General features: G+C 36.3%; 1 protein-coding gene across 14 annotated transcripts in view; it reads right to left on the minus strand.

The window, feature by feature from the left end:
- The window catches only part of LOC113050581 (disks large homolog 1-like), a 111,314-nt gene extending 97,496 nt beyond the window's left edge, over positions 1-13,818 (minus strand). For 9 of the 14 annotated variants that reach the window (XM_026213704.1, XM_026213702.1, XM_026213710.1 and 6 more), the window contains exons 1-3: positions 13,219-13,814; positions 12,929-13,060; positions 10,878-11,053 (exon numbers count right to left, since the gene is read on the minus strand). In XM_026213704.1, coding sequence (XP_026069489.1) covers positions 10,878-11,053; positions 12,929-13,060; positions 13,219-13,237 — 327 coding nt within the window. In that variant the 5' untranslated portion in view covers positions 13,238-13,814. Of the gene's footprint in view, positions 1-10,877; positions 11,054-12,928; positions 13,061-13,218 lie in introns of all 14 variants that reach the window. The other 5 variants (XM_026213706.1, XM_026213705.1, XM_026213701.1 and 2 more) reach the window with 2 other exon arrangements.
- Positions 13,819-21,564: the final 7,746 nt, after the last annotated feature.

Here is a 21,564-nt window from a genome sequence, read left to right on the forward strand (position 1 = left end):
GTGTATTGTGAAGAGGAAGATATGATATGCCAGACCCAAGAATGCAGAAGAGCTGAAGGCCACTATCAGAGCAGCCTGGGCTCCTATAACACCGGAGCAGTGCCACAGACTGATCGACTCCATGCCACGCCGCATTGCTGCAGTAATTCAGGCAAAATGAGCAGGATTTCCCTTAATTGTCAGTTATAATCATCAAAATTAAAAGAAATAAAAATTAGAAATATATCAGTCTGTGTAATGTGTAATGAATGAATATAATATACAAGTTTCACTTTTTGAATGGAATTAGTGAAATAAATACATTTTTATGATATTCTAATTATATGACCAGCACCTGTATATAAACACTCATACTTCCTCAATTGTGATAAAACATCAATCCTGTGTTACCATATAAGCAGTGAGGCGATAAAATGAGAGATTATTAGCCAATAATAATCAAGTAGGTATTTTTTTTGTATGTAAGTTTCTTAAATAAAGTGTGCGTTGGAAAACATCCCATTTAGCAAATATACAAGTTCACTTTTTAAAATGCAGTGCTTTTTTCATTTGTCTGTTTCTCTTCTACTCTGAGCTCACATACTTCATATTACATCCAAGTTCCCAATAAAGCTGTTCCCATTAAGTGTAGAGTTCAGTCTAAGCTAACAGACTACCATGCAGCTTGTGATTAACAGCCTTATTTTTTATGGTGAAGTGTTTGATCATCTCTGTAAATCCAATTTCTTTGTGACATTTTTGTGATTTTTTGTTAGAACACAATAGCAACACCGGAGTGTTTCCTCGCTCCAAATTCCAACAGACAGCCAACAGCATGATAGTCAAGACATAAAAGCTGGGGGTCTCACTGCACCAGACTGGATCTCCCCACACACACACGTCACCCACTCTGCAAGCTCAACACATTATACATATGAGAGGCAGACTGAAAGAAAGAGAGAGCCAGAATGGGTACCGTGCATAGTCTAAAGAGCGAGATGAAGTCAGAAGGCAAAGACTAGGGCTGTCAGAACACTGCACAGACAAATCGCATATAATAAGATATAAATACCATATTTTTTTTTTTTTACAAAAGTAAAAATCCTCAGAAATATAAAACCGAGTGTGCATGTGGGGACAGTAAGTGAGTGAATGGGAAGTGACTCAGTAAGCGTGGAAGTGTGAGTGCAGAACTCTGCCACAGCGTCAGACGGCTCCCACCTGCTGTCACCCCAGCAGCGCTAGACACAGACACACGTACCTCACCTCGTTGACCTCTGCGATCCCTGCTGACATCAACACAGCAGTACAACCAAACAGTACTGAATAAAATAACTAACTGCATAGTGACAGTTGTTCATCTACAACAAACTATTGCCAAACTGTCATATTTAAGACAGAACACACAAGAAAATTGATTTATGACTAATTATTCAAACAGCATTTTTTTTCAGGAGATATAGCATAAGCTATTAAAACAGGACAATCTTTTACATTTAAATGACTTGATTATTTGAAATGCAAATGCATAAAATAAGCTATAATTGCTATATGCAATATGCTACATGCTATATGCTATATTTTCCAGAAACAAATAGGCTGTAAGAGGCAGGACTCGTGTAAAACCTCTGATCATAATTCTAACGATACATATATTCAGAAGAAAGAGAAACACCGCTTCAAAATGGAACAAACAGCGACATCATTTCCTCCTCAAGGTGTCAAATCTTGTCAAATATCAATAAAATGTTACAACTCTGCCATTTTTAATTTCTAGTTGACAAATTTGGTCAATAAGACAATTCTTAACAACAAGATCTGCATTACTTGATCATAAGAAATCATTCTAATATACACTTTTGAACTGCATTCATAGTTCATTAGTACACTGTATCCTGAGATACTGGATCCTGAGAAATATGAATGTCCAAAGACGCTTTAAATCTTTTCGTTTCATATGCATAATATTTGTAATATGCCATAGAAACAGCACCAACAATTAACATGGACCAAACTAATATAGAATACAGGATAACCAAGCAATATTGATCTCTATAAATGGCAATCAAAGACAGAAAAATAACACCGCATGATACATGAGCAATTTTATAAGCAAGATACTTTACATTCAGTCCCTCATCTGAATCCTCCATTTAGCCTGGGACGTCCTCTCCAGTCTTCACAGAATGACACCACGCAATGACCTTGAGTAATTCAACTGCTCATTAACACTTTCAGAGCTTGTAGTATCTACTCGAGTGCATTTCAGCTGACCAAGACAAAGATCAAATTCTCTTACAGTCAAAAATAGGTCTTTCCAAAGACAATTAAGGGATAAATGCTAAGCTACTTAAAGCTTAAAAGGTAAGCCAAGGAAACATTTACTCTGCTCAATAAGAAAAAAAAACCTTCTAGGCACAATAATAAAATATTTAATTCATAAAGTGTCATTTCATGAAATGCATTTAATTTGTATCAAAAGGTTCAGTTTAATTATTCCAAACATGTAATATACAAGTTAAGACAAGCTCTTGGTCAACAGAACTCTAAAGAACAGTTAGGTCTTACACATATAAGATAAAAGTTCACAAAAGTTCCAAAAAGTTAAGTGCTAACAGCAAGTTTTTGCTGCTATAATTGAAGAGAAATATTCAAAGCACAGCTGCTGCACACAAACCTGCAAGAGAACTCAAATGAACCCAGCCAGAGCCCTGAGAGAGAAACTCTCTCACAAATCACACAATCCCAGGACATGGTGAGCTCTGATGGTAATCTGTAATGATAACATCTGTGCAGGTTACAACTATTGCAGGACTCAAACACATTAACTAAAAATAGAATAGTAGGAGTTTGTTAAAACAGGTTGATTTACTCAGTTATGAATCGAGGAGGGTGATAATGACAACTTTGATTTACTGTGTAAACATACTCGAACTGATATGATGTGGGGAAAGACAGAGGTGAAGAATAGTTGAATAAAGTTGTTATTTTTGTTTTCTTTTCATACAAAATGTATTCTCATTGCTTCATAACGTTGCGGTTGAACCACTGATGGCAGATGTACTACTCGACAATGCTTTTCATACTTTTCTGGACATTGATTTTGGGGTGGAGTATCCCTTTAAGTACTATATAAATAAACGTGAAGTGACTAGACTTCAGTATTGGAGTACTGAACTGCAAAGCTTGTGCAAATCCAAATTGCTGTAATCAGATGCATTCTTAACTGCTGCCTTCTCACCGCAGTCAGTTTTTGTTGTTTTTATTACATTATTAAAAGGAAAGTGCACAGCACGTTAACATATTCATCCAAACGTAACTCAGCAGCATCTGAACCATAGACAGTAAAAGAAATGGACACAGCGACCCCATTGGAACTCAATTGAGACAAGTGAAGCCCATTTTTAGCGTTTTTTAGCACTTCCGTTTCTGACGCGCAGACTCAAACGAAGCTTGACGACGTCAGCAACCTGTCTGACAGATGTAAATCTTCTAAGTGGCTGTGCGTGCAAACTTCCATCGTTAATCTTGCGGAGACGGCGAGCTTGAGCGGGTAGTTCTTTGTCGTGAGTGAGCAGGAGTAAGTATTCTGATTAATTATTTTGTATAGTATTTTAAAATGTAACGCCAGTACGCCATATTACGTTAATTGCCTGCGAGCTTCTCCTCCTGTCTGTACGGTAATGCGACAGAGAGCCGAGTGGTTATGATGCAATCGTTAGCCTATTTTTTACAAAAACTGTTTATACGCGGCCATAATGTAACATAGAAGGTAATGGAGCCCTTTATACATTGTCGTGTATCTTTAGAAATAAATAATGGACAAACGGAGTCTTTAAATGCCTCAGATGTAAAGTTATTCGCTCAAAAGTGACGCCAAAATGAATGGGAGTCAATGGGAATGCTAACGCAAGTGAAGTTCTGCTAAAAGATGGCAGCCCCCACCCGACTTCAACTTCCGGTCGAGTTCCTTGCCCCCTGATCTGAACAGCTATCTTCTTCTGTTGAATTGCATCCAGGAAGGCTTAATTTCAGTCTTGCGCTACAGTGCCACACTGGTCAAACAACAGTATTGCAGGCTCATACATTAGGTCATATGAGATCAAACTGCTCGACAAAAAATATTTGTTGATAGTTGTTGTAGGCTAAACATTTTAGCCCTACTTTTTGATAGCTGATGCCAGTGCTGACAGCCGATATATATGATATAACACCACCTATTTGAAAAGAAAACATGCTGCAATAAATTATATAATATTGATAAAATTACAAAAAAACAATTTCAAAATTAAATCAATACAGAAAAATGTTTAACTTAAAAAAAAATCAACCTGTAACAAACAGATATTTTGTAATCCTATTATAGTATTTTTCACAAATACAGAAACTGTTAAAACATAAAATAAAAATGAAGATATATTATGATATAAGACCAGCTAATACTCATTTTAAATAACATTCTCAGTGCTGTCAAAATAAAATTCCTGCATCATTTATCAGCCTGTCAAATAAATAGGCCTAACCACTACAAGCCCACATTTCCACTGTCTTTCTATGGTTGAAATCAGGGGCACTTGAAAACATATTTTAAGTTTAGTCACATCCACCAGTCACATAAAACTGACAGTGTGCTGCTCTCTGCAAACCATTCTTATTCTGTTCTTCAAAGAGAAGCTCTCAAAAAGGGCAAACCACTCAGTAAAAAGCAAACCAATAAAAGGGGAAGGAGTAAAATACATACTAAAAACACTTACACTGAACACCGTATGACATTCTTGTTAAAACAATATGCATGTGCAAAACCAAGCACTGGATTTTAAATGTCAAGATTTATCTAGAAAGGAACTCTCGCCTCAATTAGGAGGATTATTATTTTTTTTTTTTAATCAAACCACAAATTGAACTCATGAATCCCAAGGTTGCTAAATCAGTACTGGAGATGGTCACTAGTTATTAGCCCATATAAGAACATGGGAAAGTCAGGAAGTTCCAAGCATGCAAGGCTTTAAAATAGACCCCTGGGCCTTGTTTTCAGGTGGAGGGCTGGTAGTGGCTGTTCATTTACAGCAGCAAAGATGTTGTGCTTTTGCCACTACAGACAAATATAATGCACTCCAAGCGGAAAAGGCATCTTTAGCACCATAGATTATATAACCATAATTTTAGCATATTTCAAGTGCATGCCTGTAAGTGTTCAGACACTGCAAGTGCTCCGCTTTCAGCAAGCATCCTCTATATGTGCAAACCTGTAATAATAACCGGTGAATTCTAAAGGACTCTTTGATGCAGGTCTGTGGTTAAACACACTGAAATACATTCTGGTAATAGATAAAAATCAGTAGACTATGATCTCAGTATGCTAATTTCTTTCAGAACTTCCAGATGGCTGGGACTTGAAAACACTTTAGCATTCTGTTATGGTGATGAGTGATCGTAAGCGGCACTGAATGATAAACAGCTTTACATTTTAAACACCTTTTACAAATTTCACCCACTTAAGGGTACTCCGATCTCATTAAGGTAAGAACAATCTGGAATTAATCTAATCATCACAGTTCTAGAGACACACATTTGTGCCCGACTGAAATGGGAGCCCTCATCCATACATATTGTTTATAGAATTAAGGTGACAGAAAGGAATGTTGTCCTATATACAGAAGCACACAGAAATCACACTAAATGTCTGTATCAACAGGTTACTGAAGAGGATTCCCTTCATGAACTCACATTAGCCTTGATTAATGCTTGCATCTTACAAAATTCACTTTTTTATTATTCTAAATTCTATTCCAAAGCATCAGGCAGCTCCTGCTGATTTCATGCTCTTAGATGTGCAGCCAACAAATACGTTCAAATTTTTTCCCAGTTCCTCCTCGCAGCCATTCAAGAAGAGTTTTGATCCTCTCTCAAACCACACACTGTAAAACCCAACACAATTTAATTGAGGAAACCAGTTACCTCAATTCAATTAAGTTTAGAAACCAACAGTTATGAGTACTGTGAACTATTATCATTCATCTCAAAGAAAATTTCTTTAAATGCAATTTAACTTAATTCAATTATTGGTTTTATAACTGAATCTTAATTTTATAACACGGTCTCATCTCTACTAGATGGCAGAAGATAGCTATTAATCAGGCTAAAGCACACATGTGCTAATATAACAAGAGACTATATCAGCAGGTACCAATACTACCGTATTTCCCGGACTATAAGTCACACTTTGTTTCATAGTTTGACTGGTCCTGCGACTTATAGTCAGGTGCGACTTATTTATCAAAATTAATTTGACATGAACTAAGAGAAAACATTACCGTCTACAGCCGCAAGAGGGCACTCTATGCTGCTCTGTGCTCCTGTAGTCTACACTGAAAACATAGAGCGCCCTCTCGCGGCTGGAGACGGTAATGTTTTCTCTTAGTTCTTGGTTCTAAATAAATGCGACTTATAGTCCAGTGCGACTTATATATGTTTTTTTCCTCATCAAGACGCATTTTTGGACTCATGCGACTTATACTTAGGTGTGACTTATAGTCCGAAAAATACGGTACTCACAAAGTAATGTAGAGGTAGTCTTAACATGCTCCACTAAACCAAAGGCTCAACTTAAATACCTGTATAGTTTTGTAATCTATACAGATCTAGTGAACTGACACTCCGATCATTGACACTCCAAATTGAGATTGTAGATAGAGTACCAATGGTCCATTTGAAAGACAGGTGGAGGTAATGCACTTATAAGTCTGCCATACGCCATAAAAAAAAATATGAAGAAGATGCCTCATGCCCTGCTGCTGAGAACACAATCAGAAGGATGCACTCAGGAGAGTTCTAGCAGTTTGGACATTGCGTGAAACAGAGGTAAAAAAAAAAAAAAAACTATGTAAATATGGTTCAGTTTCATGCACAGACCGATTGTTTTGTGTCTTTACACATCAATGTATCATCACAAGCCGCGGGGTTTCATTTGGTTTTAGTTTTATTGTATATTTTAGCTACGATTCTAATCCACTTAGATTAAAAGACTGACAGACTGCAACGGTTTGACTTAATATCAGTTTGTGTTCTACTGAAGAAACAAAGTCACCTACATCTTGGATCCCCGGGGGGTAAGCAGATAAACATAATTTTCATTTTTGGGTGAACTAGCCCTTTAATATAATCAATTATTGAGTTCACATAACTATTAAGTGCAATGAACTTTCAGTAATATTCGAGTAAAATGAACTCATTTAATAAACTTGACTGTTAAGTTTGACAGTGTGCTATTTTTCTTAATCTGAAAGAGGCTGACAGTCCTAACACAAGTGACTGACAGCAAAGATCTGCAAATATGCATGTTTAAGATGTGATTGGACAACCAGTTGTTGACTGCTCCTTTGTTCACAGCACGTATCAACCGCTTTCAATTCAATTACTTTATGAGTCCTGAAGTCTTGAGGGGGTCGGTTTCTTATAAAATGCGGTTGTGTAACTCTTTCCTATACTGACACCTCCTAAATATTTAAGATCAAATAAAACTCTCTAAAGAACAGCCTAATCTGTGCACAATGCATAGAGTGATAACCTTTTGCTGCATTATTTCTTATCAAAGTAATCATACTGGGTTAGTAATCAAGTAAAAAATAAATCATAATGATCTGTATATTAATCATACTCTGGACAAACAGCACGGAGAACATTGCAAACAGATATATGGGTGTCTTACCTTTGTGCTAACGATACATAAACAGTCCATTCTTCAGAGTGCGACCTCTCAGCATCTCATTCCAGCTGCTCTAATCCTGTCGCTAAAATATGCGAATGTATGCATGAAAGCATTGCTCGTGCGACAGGAACTTACTCTCAGTTGAGCAAACAACGTACACATCCACATACTCAAAGAAGTCAAGTCTGCATCACCTCATGCATCACCTTCCTTTCCGCGGCAGTGTGTCGGGGATGCTGAGGAGGAGGACGCCTGCACTCATATTGACGCGCGTTCAGAGTTGATAGGAGCACCACAGGGAGACCAACCAGCATAATGTGCTCCCCTCACCTCTGAACGCGCGCACTCCAACAGAACGTCACTATGTGGGTTAAAACGCCTCTGTCCTGCAGTTTCAACATCAACCATTGGACTTTACGTTTTGAAACAAACAAAAAAATCTTTGCAATGTTCCAGCTTCGTAAACAGGGTCCTTAAAATTCCACACACAAATCACAAGACATAAGAGCTGAACTGATTCATGTTAATAATCAAATAATCAGGATTGTTTTTAATCATGTTATGCTGAGATATTATGAATATGGTTTTTTTTTTTTCTTTAAAAAAAAATACTAAGTATATTAACAGAGAAAGAGAGAGAGAGAGAGAGAGAGAGAGAGAGAGATAGAAAGCTTTAGTAAAATCCTGAAGTGTTAGTAATAAAAATACAATGTATTAAGCATGTTATGCTATTTCATTAAACTATTTTTCTGATCATTAAATATTTTTTTCTAGGCATGTTATTCCCAATTCTGGTTTCATGCTTTCAAAATCAGAGTGGAGAAACAGAAGTTTGAAATAAATAAAACACCACAAAGCTACATCCTCTGTGCCAGTGGAGACATTCAAACACTCATCTGATTCATCTGAGACTCAATAGAAATAAGAGTTTTATGCATTGTTAAAACACTTTCTATTTATGGCACATCAGTTCCAATCCCAACAGAAGGAAAATCTGCCCCCACTCTAGAATGTGAACAACAATTTAAATGAAAAATTCATGACCAAGACTTATCAGATTTAAAATTATATTATCAAATAAGATAACTTGTGTACTATTTAAGAGTAACACATTTCAATCTTTCAGAGGTTTAACACTTCACACGCTCAGCATCATAAACTTTAAATTACATCCTCAATTATCTCTCAAGCTCAAGTTTAATGAGTCCTGGATGTCCTGAAGTAGGTTCACCAGAGCGGAGTCATTATCATGACTTCTGAAACTGACATTATGACATGACAAAAGAGTGTCTCTGAATTAGGGTTGTGTCGATAGACGACTGAATCGTGTATCGACGATAGTCAGAGATATCGACATAAGCAGACTTCTCTGTCGATAATCAAGACGATATTAGGCTCATTCTCCTATTAAAGCTGCGGTAGGTAACTTTTGACGCTCTAGCGGTTAATAAACAGAACTGCTTGCGTCTTGCAGAAGAACATCGTAGCCGGAACTACTTCTCTCTGTTTATGTCTATGAAGAATCACAAAGGTACTGAGTTACTCGTCCGCGGTTACTCCCCCGAAGCAATCTAAAATAGTCTGAATATAAACACTTATTATAGGTGCACCCTAGTGATTCAGGACAAGCTAAAAACACGGTTTGGAAAATGGATTCATGGTGTACTTGCTTATTATATACATTTTTCTACATTTTGAACACAAACAAAGTTACGGACCGCAGCTCTGATTGGTTATTTTTTACCGGGAGCGATGGAGTTTCTGCAAATGGCAATAGAACCGCTGGGAGGAGCCAGAGGAGCTTGATTTTTTTCACAGACTATCTGTCTCATATTCTACTGTCAGGACATAATGACAGGTTTAATAAAGATGTAAAAAATATTTTTTTTTACAAAAGTTCCCTACTGCACCTTTAAATGTATTAGATCAAAATAATAATAATAACAAATTTTATTTTTATTAGGCTGTTTATTACAATCCAGCTATCAAACTGCCCAGCTATTTCACTTCATCACCGCATTTCACACGCACACACAAAATATTAACAAGGCGGCAGAGCGAATTTATCATCCATAGTGGTTCTCACGTAGTCCTTCTCTTAAAGACTGATCACTTAACTTATAACACTCACTATATGGTGATGACGTAGAGGGACTATGTGAGAACCACTATGGATGATAAATTCGCTCTGCCGCCTTGTTATTATTTTCATGCACTCCAAACTATAATGTGATGCATCGTTTCGGCTGTTACAAAGTCTCCATCCACAAACAGACGTACATTGTCTCCAGATATAAGGTATTTCATTGCACTTCAACAAGTAATCTGAACGGCCAATATATGTGCAATATTTTAAACGAGCCCTCACTAACTGAGTTTAAGGTCACCGTTATGTTTTCTGTGGCGGTGCGTCGGTCTCGTCATGAGGAGCATGATCTGGAGAGCTGTATGACTGATGCATCAGTTCAATTAAACTTACTCCAAACATATGAACTTACCTGTTTTAAATACTTTATATTTAATGTGTTAATTTATGCCCAATATTTGTGTTAACGGTTGGACTTTAAATGAAATCTACTATTGATTTTCACCGTTTACGTACAGAACATTTAGACTGACAACTTCCGTGCGTAGATGCGGCAGATTTGTCACAGGATGCGTGATATGACAGTTGTGTCCGAATATGTATATACACTAGCTGTTTTAAATACAGTTTTTTTAAATTTAACGTTAGTTTATCAGTATGTTTGAAAGTATATTTTTTCGATTATTGATGATTCCATAGGCTCTCTCTCGTGCACCTGCGAGGTTTAAAACACCAAATAGTTATGCTATGATAGGAACAAAGAGTCTCTCTCTTGCTCCACCCGGGCATGATAATATTGTGTATAGTCGATCTCACGGGCTGACGATACGACGATTTGAAAAATAACCATATCGCCCATTGAAATAGTTCCTACGTACGCAAAGGAGTAGTGTGTGTCTTTAAGCTAATTTAATTTCAGAATTAATCTGTTTTAGAATGAAACACTGCATGAAAAATAACTGCTTGCACAATAATAAAACCGCACCAACAACTGTCATAAACACCAGCAATTACTCCGAAACCAATAATAACATTCTTAGATCCACAACCTGCATACAGCAAAGATGCACCGCTGAGAGGTATATACATCAAAGTTCTGCTTACCTCTTTGCTTTGGGCATGGACGCTGGGCACAGTTTCTGTTGGTCCAATGGTACTGGGAAGGCCAGTGAGATTCCATTCATTAACTGGAGGAAAAGGTTCTCTGGTTTGAAGGCTTGACGACTCTATGGGCTTATTCTCATTATCCTGGAGGCTCACTTCATAAAATTCCTGGATATCTGAAAGAATAATGAGGTTGATTAGTGAAATACATGTTATTAGTAAGCCACCAACAGAACTATAATCCCTAAAATGTCAAAATCAATGATTCAAACTTTTATGAAAATGCAGATTTCACATCATTTCCGCTTTGATGCCTTACTAGAACAAATTTAAACCCATTTTGCAGATACTCATTTACATGGCCAAGTGCAAATGGATAACAATGAGATCCATCAAAAACGTGAGCAAGTGTAAATGCATTAATGTTGTTTAATCTCAAAATTGCAAAAGTCTTAATATTGCAAGACCGGAATTTGTTGTAGCCTGACACTTCTCTTAAGTAACAATGATAAAATTACTGATAAAATAAGTACTACTGCAGCCAGAGTTATATTTCAGATAAGCCAAGCCCAAATTGAATTCAGATAGCTTCAGTCTTACTCTCATGCGATCAATCACTACTACAAAGAGTCAGTGGCGTCATACTTGTTTATTTGTGGTGTATGTGCATGTGTGTGTGTGTCTGGACGTAATCTTTTATTCAAAAATACATTAAACACATACAAATGATGACTTGAATACATATGCTCCATTTTCAATTACAGTTCAGTTGTTTATTGTTCATGAGTCTTCAAGTCAAAAAGTCTATCTATCAGTAATAGTCCTGTAGGGGTAACCAGATGGTTGCTGGTTGGTGTAATTGACCAATTAAGTAAGCCATGTTGCTATGGGGTGATTGTCCTTACAATACAATACACTTTTTACAAGTTGCTCTGGATAAATGCATCATGGATAAACAGTTACTGACTACTGCTACTAAATTTTACACCAAAAATAATAGCTGCACCATGAAGGATTGAAACAGCAGAGTCCAGGCCAAACTAAATGTTGGGAGTTTAAATCATGGAAAAATAATGGTAGCGATGCGCCAAGCTGTAATCGTTTGAACACAGCAGAACATTTACTGAACAGAGCAATGATGCATTTTAAATGTCTCTTAATTAAGTACTGAAAGACTTTAATAAGTATGCGCCACGGTGCTTTGATTTGTCCAGTGGGGGATATAAAGAGGTTCTAAATTGCAATTGGGTAGGCCATACTACACTCAAATCTGCTAAAATATGGCACAATGTACTATATTATTATGATGCATGTTGATTTTTTTTTACAAGTGTTTTTGCTTTTAGAATTTTGAACTTCATTGCATTGTGTCTTAGATGATGGAAATGTCTGCAATATTAATAGATAAATGTCCTGGCAGAAAATGAACAGTACATCTTTCATTTTTAACAGTAGGCCTACTTACTTTTTGAAGATGCCTACTAATGTCAGTGCAATGATCAGCCAGTATAAAACAAATAGACAAAAACATTTCAAGTTCTTTTTATAGCCATTTCTGGATGTGTTATTTTGGCCTTTTTTAACAGTAAAAAAAACACTAATTTCCTCTTCCATTTTATCTTAATTGCATAAACTCCCAAAAGAGCCTACTTAAAAGGGAAACTCAAAGGTTTTCCCCAAATTGACAAAAATTATTTGGACTAAATTCCCAGCAAATTACAAGCCAAGCCGATGGAAAAATAGGTCAAATAGATGAAATACTTCACAACTATACATAGAAATAAAAACGAACAGAACTTTCCAATCCTAAAACTTTGTAACTTTTTATATTGTATGTTTCTTTTAAGAATAAAAACTAAATATTTAAATTGCAATGTGCAAACACCTTTATTTGCAGTAGAATAATGGGGAAAAACACTGCTGTGATACATCATTGAAAATGCCAAACATGTCAAATGATGAAGTCAAACCTGTTCCATGATCTTAGCACAACAAGACACGTGTTAAGAAACTTCCTTGAGGAAAACCTGTTTGTTCTAGCACCAACTTACCTATAAGAGCCTGGAAGAGTGTACTCTGAAATATATTTATGACTCTCTCAATCGAATGTCTGAGATGAGGGTCTCCAGTCTGACTGAGTTTAGTTCGGTATTCCTCCAGAAGCTGCAGTGCTCTCTGAGCATCTGAAAAACACATTATAAAAAACCCTGCTGAGAAACACTGGCCAAACACAACAAAGTAAAAATATATATTTCAAAATATATTCATTATACATTATGTCCCATAACTTATATACTGGCTACACAGGATTTTGAATAATCACATTTTAAAGCAACCTTACCTTTCTTTCTCACTGGCATGATCAAGACTCAAAGATTCAAAGTCCCACAACTGTTAAAGGGCTTCTGCTGTAAACCATTGGAATGAATGACTGATCACTTTCACTTTCAGTCGCGTCACTTTGATTTCGTAGTGATCAACAATCACCGGTGATCGCTGACCGGGTTAGACTGACATGTGAAAGCTCGATATCAACAATCCTCCAATCCAATAAAACTGTTAGCGACCACTTCACTCACAACCCTGTCAGATGCGGCAGGACCCTGTGGATACTTTCATGCAACTCTCAACTTTGACAAACTTTCTGCAGAACGAATGAAGGGAGTAAATCAGCAAATCGCAGCAAAGTGCATTACAAAGATTTGGAAAAACTGATTCTGAACTGTTGCGATGGAAGTGGCAGAATAGGCAGAAGTATTAATATTCCCTGCTGAAGAGCAGATAAGGTTCACTCGCAGACGGCTCCCGTTCCTTCCCGGCCGGAGAGTCTTGGATCCGATCCGCACACGTCCGTAATCGAAACTTCTTCAGCGCACCACTTCCTCTTTCTTCGAGTGTGCCCGAAATTCCCAAACTTTCCTGCAAAATGGCGACCTTGATATGCAAACAGATCACATGATCTACTGATCTACTGCCTTCCCTCTCTGCGCTCAGAGGAGTCAGAGCTCAGGTTTCTTCACTCAGCTGCTGCGAGAAAGCAGCCGGTGAAAGAGCTCTTTATTAAGTTTATCCTCACTTTAAGTAATGAAATCTGGAGAAATTGTATAAGAACCACAGAACACCAATCTTGTTTAAAGTATATGAGCTTCCTGTGCTAGTACAGCAGAATATATGCCTATATGGTTGTTGTTTCAATTTATTTTAAACCCACAAAGCAATTATGAAGCATATCTGTCATTAGCATCTCATGATATCAAGACTTATAATCCATCAGCCTGCTTCTGTTGATGAAATGGCTCAGATTGAGGTTTATAGTCTCCTGAATGGCCAACTGGAATAATCAAAATCCTGCTTTACTTACTGATTGTCATCGGTATATCAGCCAGAAGTATAAAAATGAAAGTATTACACATGACTAAGTTCCATTTTTATGATTTGAACGGAGATCCAAGAGTGCTGATATTTCGTGGACATTTTACAACTTTTTAATTTTTAATTTTCATCAAACAAGAGAAAATAAATGACATAACTGATTAATTGTTATTTGATATGAATAACTTTATAGAACTTAATAGTAGGCATAGGGACCCCAAAACAATAGGCCTATGTATTTGAATAAAATGTTCACATTTGCCTGCTTTAATGGAAAAACTGCACCCGTTACATATTGTATGCATTCATTCACTACTATTTAGTGTTTTGTGAAAATAATTAACATATCTTTTCTCCAGATTGAGGCAACTTGTCATACTGTTTTGCATTGTGGCATCCAATCTAAAGCATACTGTTCCAGCAAAGACAAAGTCTGGCTAAAACTGGCTTTTGTTAGTTGTTTTGATGTTTGAAATGGCTTTTGTCAGTTGACTCTTGTGAAGGGTGGATGTCGAGTCACAGGGTGCTGTCACATTGCCACAGCTTGGGTGGGGTGAAGTCTTTTTTTAAACGCCCGTTCGAGTCAGAGGTTATTTTCCACAGCATTTCAGAACCAAATAAATGATGCTACGAATGACTGTATGAGCAGAAAATATTCACAGATTTACAATGATCCATTGATGAAAACTGTGTACAAATTGAAAGCCAACTGAATACTGTGTCTGAGGAGTTTTTCCACAGTTGTGACAGATACTTTTGCCGCCCACACAATTCGACAAGCCTTGACTTGTTGTAGTGTCTTGTTATGCCTATGATGAATGTGTTCTTAGTCTACAAATTCTACTATAGTGTTTCTTAGAACAGGATTCCCTTAGACTGTATAATGGCCAAACTTCTTGTAATAATAACATAATTAATTTGATGTTATTAAGTACTTGAAACCCCAGTTCACCTCTAATATGCATGTAGAAAATCCTTTCAATTTCTTAATGATTTATAGGAAGTTACTTCTTGATTTCTTCTTGAAAAAAGCTCTCATCCTTCGCTGACTTTGTACAATTACAGTTGCACACACCCTCTGCTTTCTTTGGAGGCGTGTTAAGTGAAGAGCTTTGAAATGGAATGCATGGCTGTAACCGGACCTGAGCACTTGTAACCCTTCATACTGAAGCAGGGGGCTTTACATCACATGGACTGTCTAATAATAAAGAGCATTTTAAAACACTATTCATCAAGGGTATGTATAAGATTCATACATAGATCCAGAATATATATTTCAGACTACAGACCACCCACAGTCTGATCTCAAGACACACTCAAGCAAAAAAATGTCAAGAGCTGGCTGATACTGCAAGATTTAATCTGATTGGCTGGTGCTACACAACTTCTGGGATTAGTTCAACTGGAAACAGGGTTTACAAGGTTGATGCAATAAGTGCCTTTGAGGAATAACCCATTTCTGGGTAATCAGTTGCAGGTAAAGCGTATATTCCAGAACAGATATTCTATTTTGTTTTTGAGCATGTCTGTGAAACAATCTATTTTTATTACTTTTAGACAGACAGAAATGCTGAATCCAAGTGACAAAATGTGCTCTTATTTTATGATGGGGTGTGGGTTTCTGTTCAGCTGGGCCAACACTGCCATTCAATAGTTCTATAACCAGTCTGTTATTTTATATATCATAATATCAGATGAATCCGCAGCATGATTGGTCATGTCAGTCAGACAAACTGTTTCTATAGGTGGTTCTCGACCCAGCCTTTTTACTTTATACTAATAGATAGTCAAAAGTCTGGCTATGTGAGATTAGAAGCCGCTAACTTAAAAATGCCTTTTAACATACATTTTCTATGTAAATGCACATCAACAAGGGGAGTGTGTGACAAAGTTAACTATAACAGTGCTATATAGCACTAGATCTTGGTTTTGAAGGCTAATACACTGTGTAGTTCCCTCATATAAGCCATAATATTTATATTGTACTGTAAATATGTTTATTGACAGAAACTGGGAGGATTGATTCTAGATGTTTCAGGAACAGCATGTTCTTTAATAAAACAAATTCCAAAAAATGGAAAATAAAAGAAAACAAACATTCAGTTAGGATTGTGTGTGTGATTTTTAAAGGCATTTTAAATTAGATTATTTTTATAAAATGTAATTTAAAAAATTGTAAGTTTTCCTGCAGTCTCCTCAGACCCCTGATTAAAAACCACTGTTATAAAGTATACAGCAATTATCATATGTGACTGTCTCATTGAATTGTATAGGCAGGTTAAAATTATTCTTGGCAACCTGGAAGCAATTAATCACACAACACTAATGATCCCAGTCAACGAATGCTAAGAGATTATTGTCATCTCATTTTGCACTGGCAAATTGTTAATAGCTACAATAGTGTCATATCTGATACTAATTTCCATTAGAGGCACGTTCAGATTTTCTGCTCTCTGAATACATCTTATGTGATTTATACAAACCATCACCCTGATGATTATTACCAGATACATTTTTATATCTTCATATTATATTAAATGCATGATTTGTTTCATTAGATTAATAGTATTGTAACAATTGATGGACTTTCACCTTCATGGTGAACTAAATAATGCCAATTTTAGACATGGTTTTGAAAATGCATGAATTTTTGACTAGGCTTATTATATCAAATAATAATTTGACTAGTAACAGCTATTGATGTTTGTATTACTTATTGTAGCATGCCTGAAGATGGCAAGGTTTGAATGCTAGCAGACTCAAGAATAATAATAATCAAGTAATATACATAAAAATCGTGTTTCATTTTCTTAAGCAGCAGCATTCATCACTCAGAGCAGCTCTCATTAGTGAGAAAGCAGAGATCCAGCAGTTAAGCTGCAGATCAGCAGCACTGAAAAACTGTCTCATAAAAGGCACATATCATTACTGCACCTGTCATGGGTTTTCATTATTAGAAATGAATCAATACACTGGACAAAAGTCATTTGGTTTTATTTATGATGTTAAAAGGTTGAACAATAGGTTTCAAACTGTGAAGCATAGTGTGGCATTACATGAAACAGAAGCTCAGGTGGACACTTTCATTAGATAAGAGTTGGTAAGATGTAAATCAAGTTATAATATACAGTATTACATGATCTGTTTAGGATATATTTATGTATTTTATTTCTATAAATACTCTATATTGTAATAGGTTTGATCATTCGTTGTGCAATGGTCTCTTGTGTTTCTCATTTATTTATAAAATCTTATAACTTTATATAATTATAGTTTAATTACCCAGTCAAAAAAAATTCACGTGGATACATTAAGATAATACAATATATGGAGTCAATATCCATTCATCCGTTCACTTGTTTGCTTGGCTGCAGGAACCTTGGAGAAAATGTTGAGTTGTTAATTAATGTGTGTGTACTGACACCTTGTGGATACATTAATGCAGTTATTTGATTGTTATTTATGGAATGCCTGCAGTACATATGTTAGCGAATCAGTGTAGCAACAATTAACGTCCACTAGATGGCGATAATAGCCTTTAATTGTAAGAAGCACAACCACAAAACATCTTACTGCGTCTTAAAGTGATACCTTATAATTGTTTAAATCATTGCTGATAATCCATTGATACAACTTAAATACAGGTGTATTGTGAAATGATTCATTATTTATTATTTTAAATCATACACTGGCGGTGGTTGAGGAGATTCCCCCCATTTAAAGCACTTCGAGTGCCCAGAAATTATATAAATTTAATGTAAGGAATGACTAAATGTTACTATTATTATTAAGTTAGCATCCAAAAAAAGTTGTTTTCCTTTGTGACAATTAGTGCGTACCACACAACGTTACAATGTGTGTATTTACTAAATGTTCAGTAAATATTATTCCTCAGAAATAAAACAATACCATCCTGAAAAAAGTCATATATCATGTGTTTTCAGTTTTAAAACAGTTTAAATTTTCAGTTTAAGTTTTTTTACTTTTATAAAAAATGTTGGCATATATAAATATGTAATTAATATATAACATATATAATCTTTTAATGCATATATGATTTTTATTTTATGACAATTAATTGTTAAAGTGCAATCTGTATTAGTACTGAATCTCAATTTTTAATTAAGGCTTGACTGTGATTCCTAAATAAAGTTCACACATTTGCCATTGCTATAAATTGCTATATAAAACGCACATTTATATTGGTCCTCGTTGGTGATGACTAAAATCTAAAACAGGTTTTTGAAAACACCACAAGGTGGCATGAGAGACTTTAAAGCAGCTTCCACCCACAGCCTCTGTAGATTATTGCTCTGTTTATTCAGAAGCAGCCAGAATCAGATCTCTAACTGGACTGAGAAATTCACACAAAGAGAAAGACAAAGAGCTGACACACTCACTCACACTATTGTTCTTCAATGGATTCCTGATACAGAGAGGTGAAAATGACTGACCAATTCAAATTTGCACCATGCCAATATTATGATATCCCAGGATGCCTGCGCTTGGCCTTGGGATGATGCATTGCATGGATGGAATAAAGGAAGCAACAAAGAGTTAGAGCAGCACTTCTGTCCAACATGGATTCTACTGGACTAGAGACTCTTGGATTTCCACATTACCAATCAACAGAGGGACTTACTAATGTCTTATTGAGAAGATCTGTGAGTGATGTCAATGTTGCATTTAAATGATTAAATATCCAAATGTAATCAATATGATAAACAAATTGTATGTTACATGAAAAGCCTACAGTGTAGCCAGGTTTTTATAATTAATTTTAGTAATACATTTAAATGCTTAATTATACTATAGCCCACTGACCGATATTTACAGGATGTTAAGAGTAGGAAGAGCAGTGTTAAAATCTTTCTAACAATATTCCCAGGGGTGAGAAATCTAATGATAAGCCAATTTAAAGCCTTGTTAGCATGACGATTTTAAAGGTGCAGTGCTTTTGATCCTTACTGTCACAGAACTGCACAGGAACTCAAACGCTGAGGATCCAAGTGCAGCAGTTTATTAAAGGGTAAACCACAGTCATAGTCAAAACAAGCATGGGGGTCAAAGAGTTTAGAGGCTAACATACAGAGAAACATACAGAATATCAACAACCAAAACAAGACCAGAACCAGGTTAAAAGTCTAGAATTGACACATGCAAGACTTTGCAGTGAGTATGTGGCGAGCAGGCAGAGTTAAGCTGGCACTGTTGCTAACATGAGTACTGATGAGTCTGGGCAAAGGATTATGGGAAATGAAGTCCAAGACTGAGTGACAGAGGTCAGGGATGGAGTGCCCTCTGATGGTTATCAAAGGATCTCCAGCTGGTGATCGTGACACTTACAGATGCTCTGACTGTAATCATACTTTTATTATGTAATCATACAAAACATTTTTTTTTAAGTGATGCTCTCTAGAATGCTATTAATGATTAATTGTATTTAATTACCAGACAAATGATTCTATACTACCTGTCACGTGCATGCCCTTGATAATCTGCTTGTGGACACATATTGCATGTGCAAATGGTGGAATTCTTTTAGACAGTCTGAACTCTATTGATCTCTGTACTCCATTGAACACAGTCAACAATGACCTGCATGCAAAATCAATGCACTCCAAATGTGTGCTCACACAAAAACCGTGGTTAACACATCCTGCTATTCTTGGTTTAGCTAGCCTACTGTCTGATAGTTACACCTTCACTTAATAATAAACAACACTGACAAATCATGCACAAGACTGCCATTTATTAAGACATTACGCAAGACAAATGGACATATAGAAACATTAGCCAGCAAAATCATGTAGACATGATTAACTTTTGGTGGTTCTCAGGAGAGCCCGTGCAGGTCCTATCTTTACTTTTTTTTTAAAATCCAATTAGTTTTATCATTCTTAGAGTGACACCCTTACGCCCTAACCTCATTCGAGTCCATGAAAAGCCCTTTGAACCTACAGAAACTTGAGCACATATAATGCAGCATTTACTTTTGGCCCTCTTCCCTCAGTAGTAAAAAATGTAGACACCTCTAGCTATACATAATTCAAGCATAATAATTAGCTGAGCTTGTGCTGAGTTGAATAAATGAGATCATTTGTTAAAACAGTTTCATTTAGTCTATTTTTTCTCTTCTTTTCAAAGATGCTGTCTACAAGCATTTTTAAGAGAGTTCATTAGGCAAGTGTCATCTTGTATGCTGCGGTCATGGCATCTTTCTCACCACATGATATAGAGAGGGTCCACCTTTTTGCAGGTTATTGCTTGTTGCAAATGAATCATTCATAGACCACAGAAAAAAAGGGGAAAAAAAGGAATCTGGAATTGATCCAGCTTCTTTAGATCTCCTAGATGGATCCATTTCACTTATGCTCCCTCATTCTAATTCAACTCTAGAAGTTCCCAAACTCTCGGTCTTGATCTTTTTTCCCTGTGTTGTTGAAAGCATGATGGCCCAGAACCATGTCCGTCTGTTGTTTCCTCTGGCGGTGTGTCCACCTACTTGTGGCACTGATACTTTCACTCCCTACTTCCCACAAGATTTTGATTTGCTGCTACAGTAGCTCATTAAAACCGGCTTGTTTTGAAATAATTTAGCACACACCTATGTCTTAGGTAAACAGACAGAATGGTGTTTTTCCTATATATAATATGACTAATATGCAGTCTGAGGCCAGATCAAGGCTTGAATGGCCAGTGAGTCAGTGTGTCTATAAAGCAGGTCACATTTCAATTATTCTTTTAGAGTTTGTCTCTGGTGCTCATGATTGTTGGTTCTACCTCTGCCTACAGTCATAGACCTGACAGCAGTTGTGCAACATCAACTTGTCCCTATGCTCCTTTCTGAAATTTTAAATCCACCAAAACTGAAACACTTTCACTCTTTCGAGTTCTGGTTTTGTGCACGTTTTCCAATATGTGAAATGTTTTGCCAGACTTCTGTTAACCTAAATAAATGCAATTAATGAAATACTTTTGTAATCTTTAAAATGTCTGTATTTTAAACAGAAATGTTTAAAAATGCATATTTTATGATAAAATCAGATCACTTTTCGAAAGGGTCTGTTAAAATGACTATATCCAGCCAGTAGCTTAAAATAGCTTCCAGTATTTAAACTTCAAAGTTCAGTATCACTTGAGCTTATCATTTCATTTCTAGGACTTTGTGATTTTGATCTGCTCTACAGAACCCTTATCATGAGTGCTACATCGAACTCTTAACGCACAGTCGACCTACTGTACAAATGTGGCGCCTTCTTACAAAAGAAATGAGTTTTAAAGTAATGTACATGAATTATCTTGATTGATTTCC

This window comes from Carassius auratus, chromosome 31 (genome assembly GCF_003368295.1).
Source record: "Carassius auratus strain Wakin chromosome 31, ASM336829v1, whole genome shotgun sequence".
Classification (NCBI taxonomy): Eukaryota; Metazoa; Chordata; class Actinopteri; order Cypriniformes; family Cyprinidae; genus Carassius; species Carassius auratus.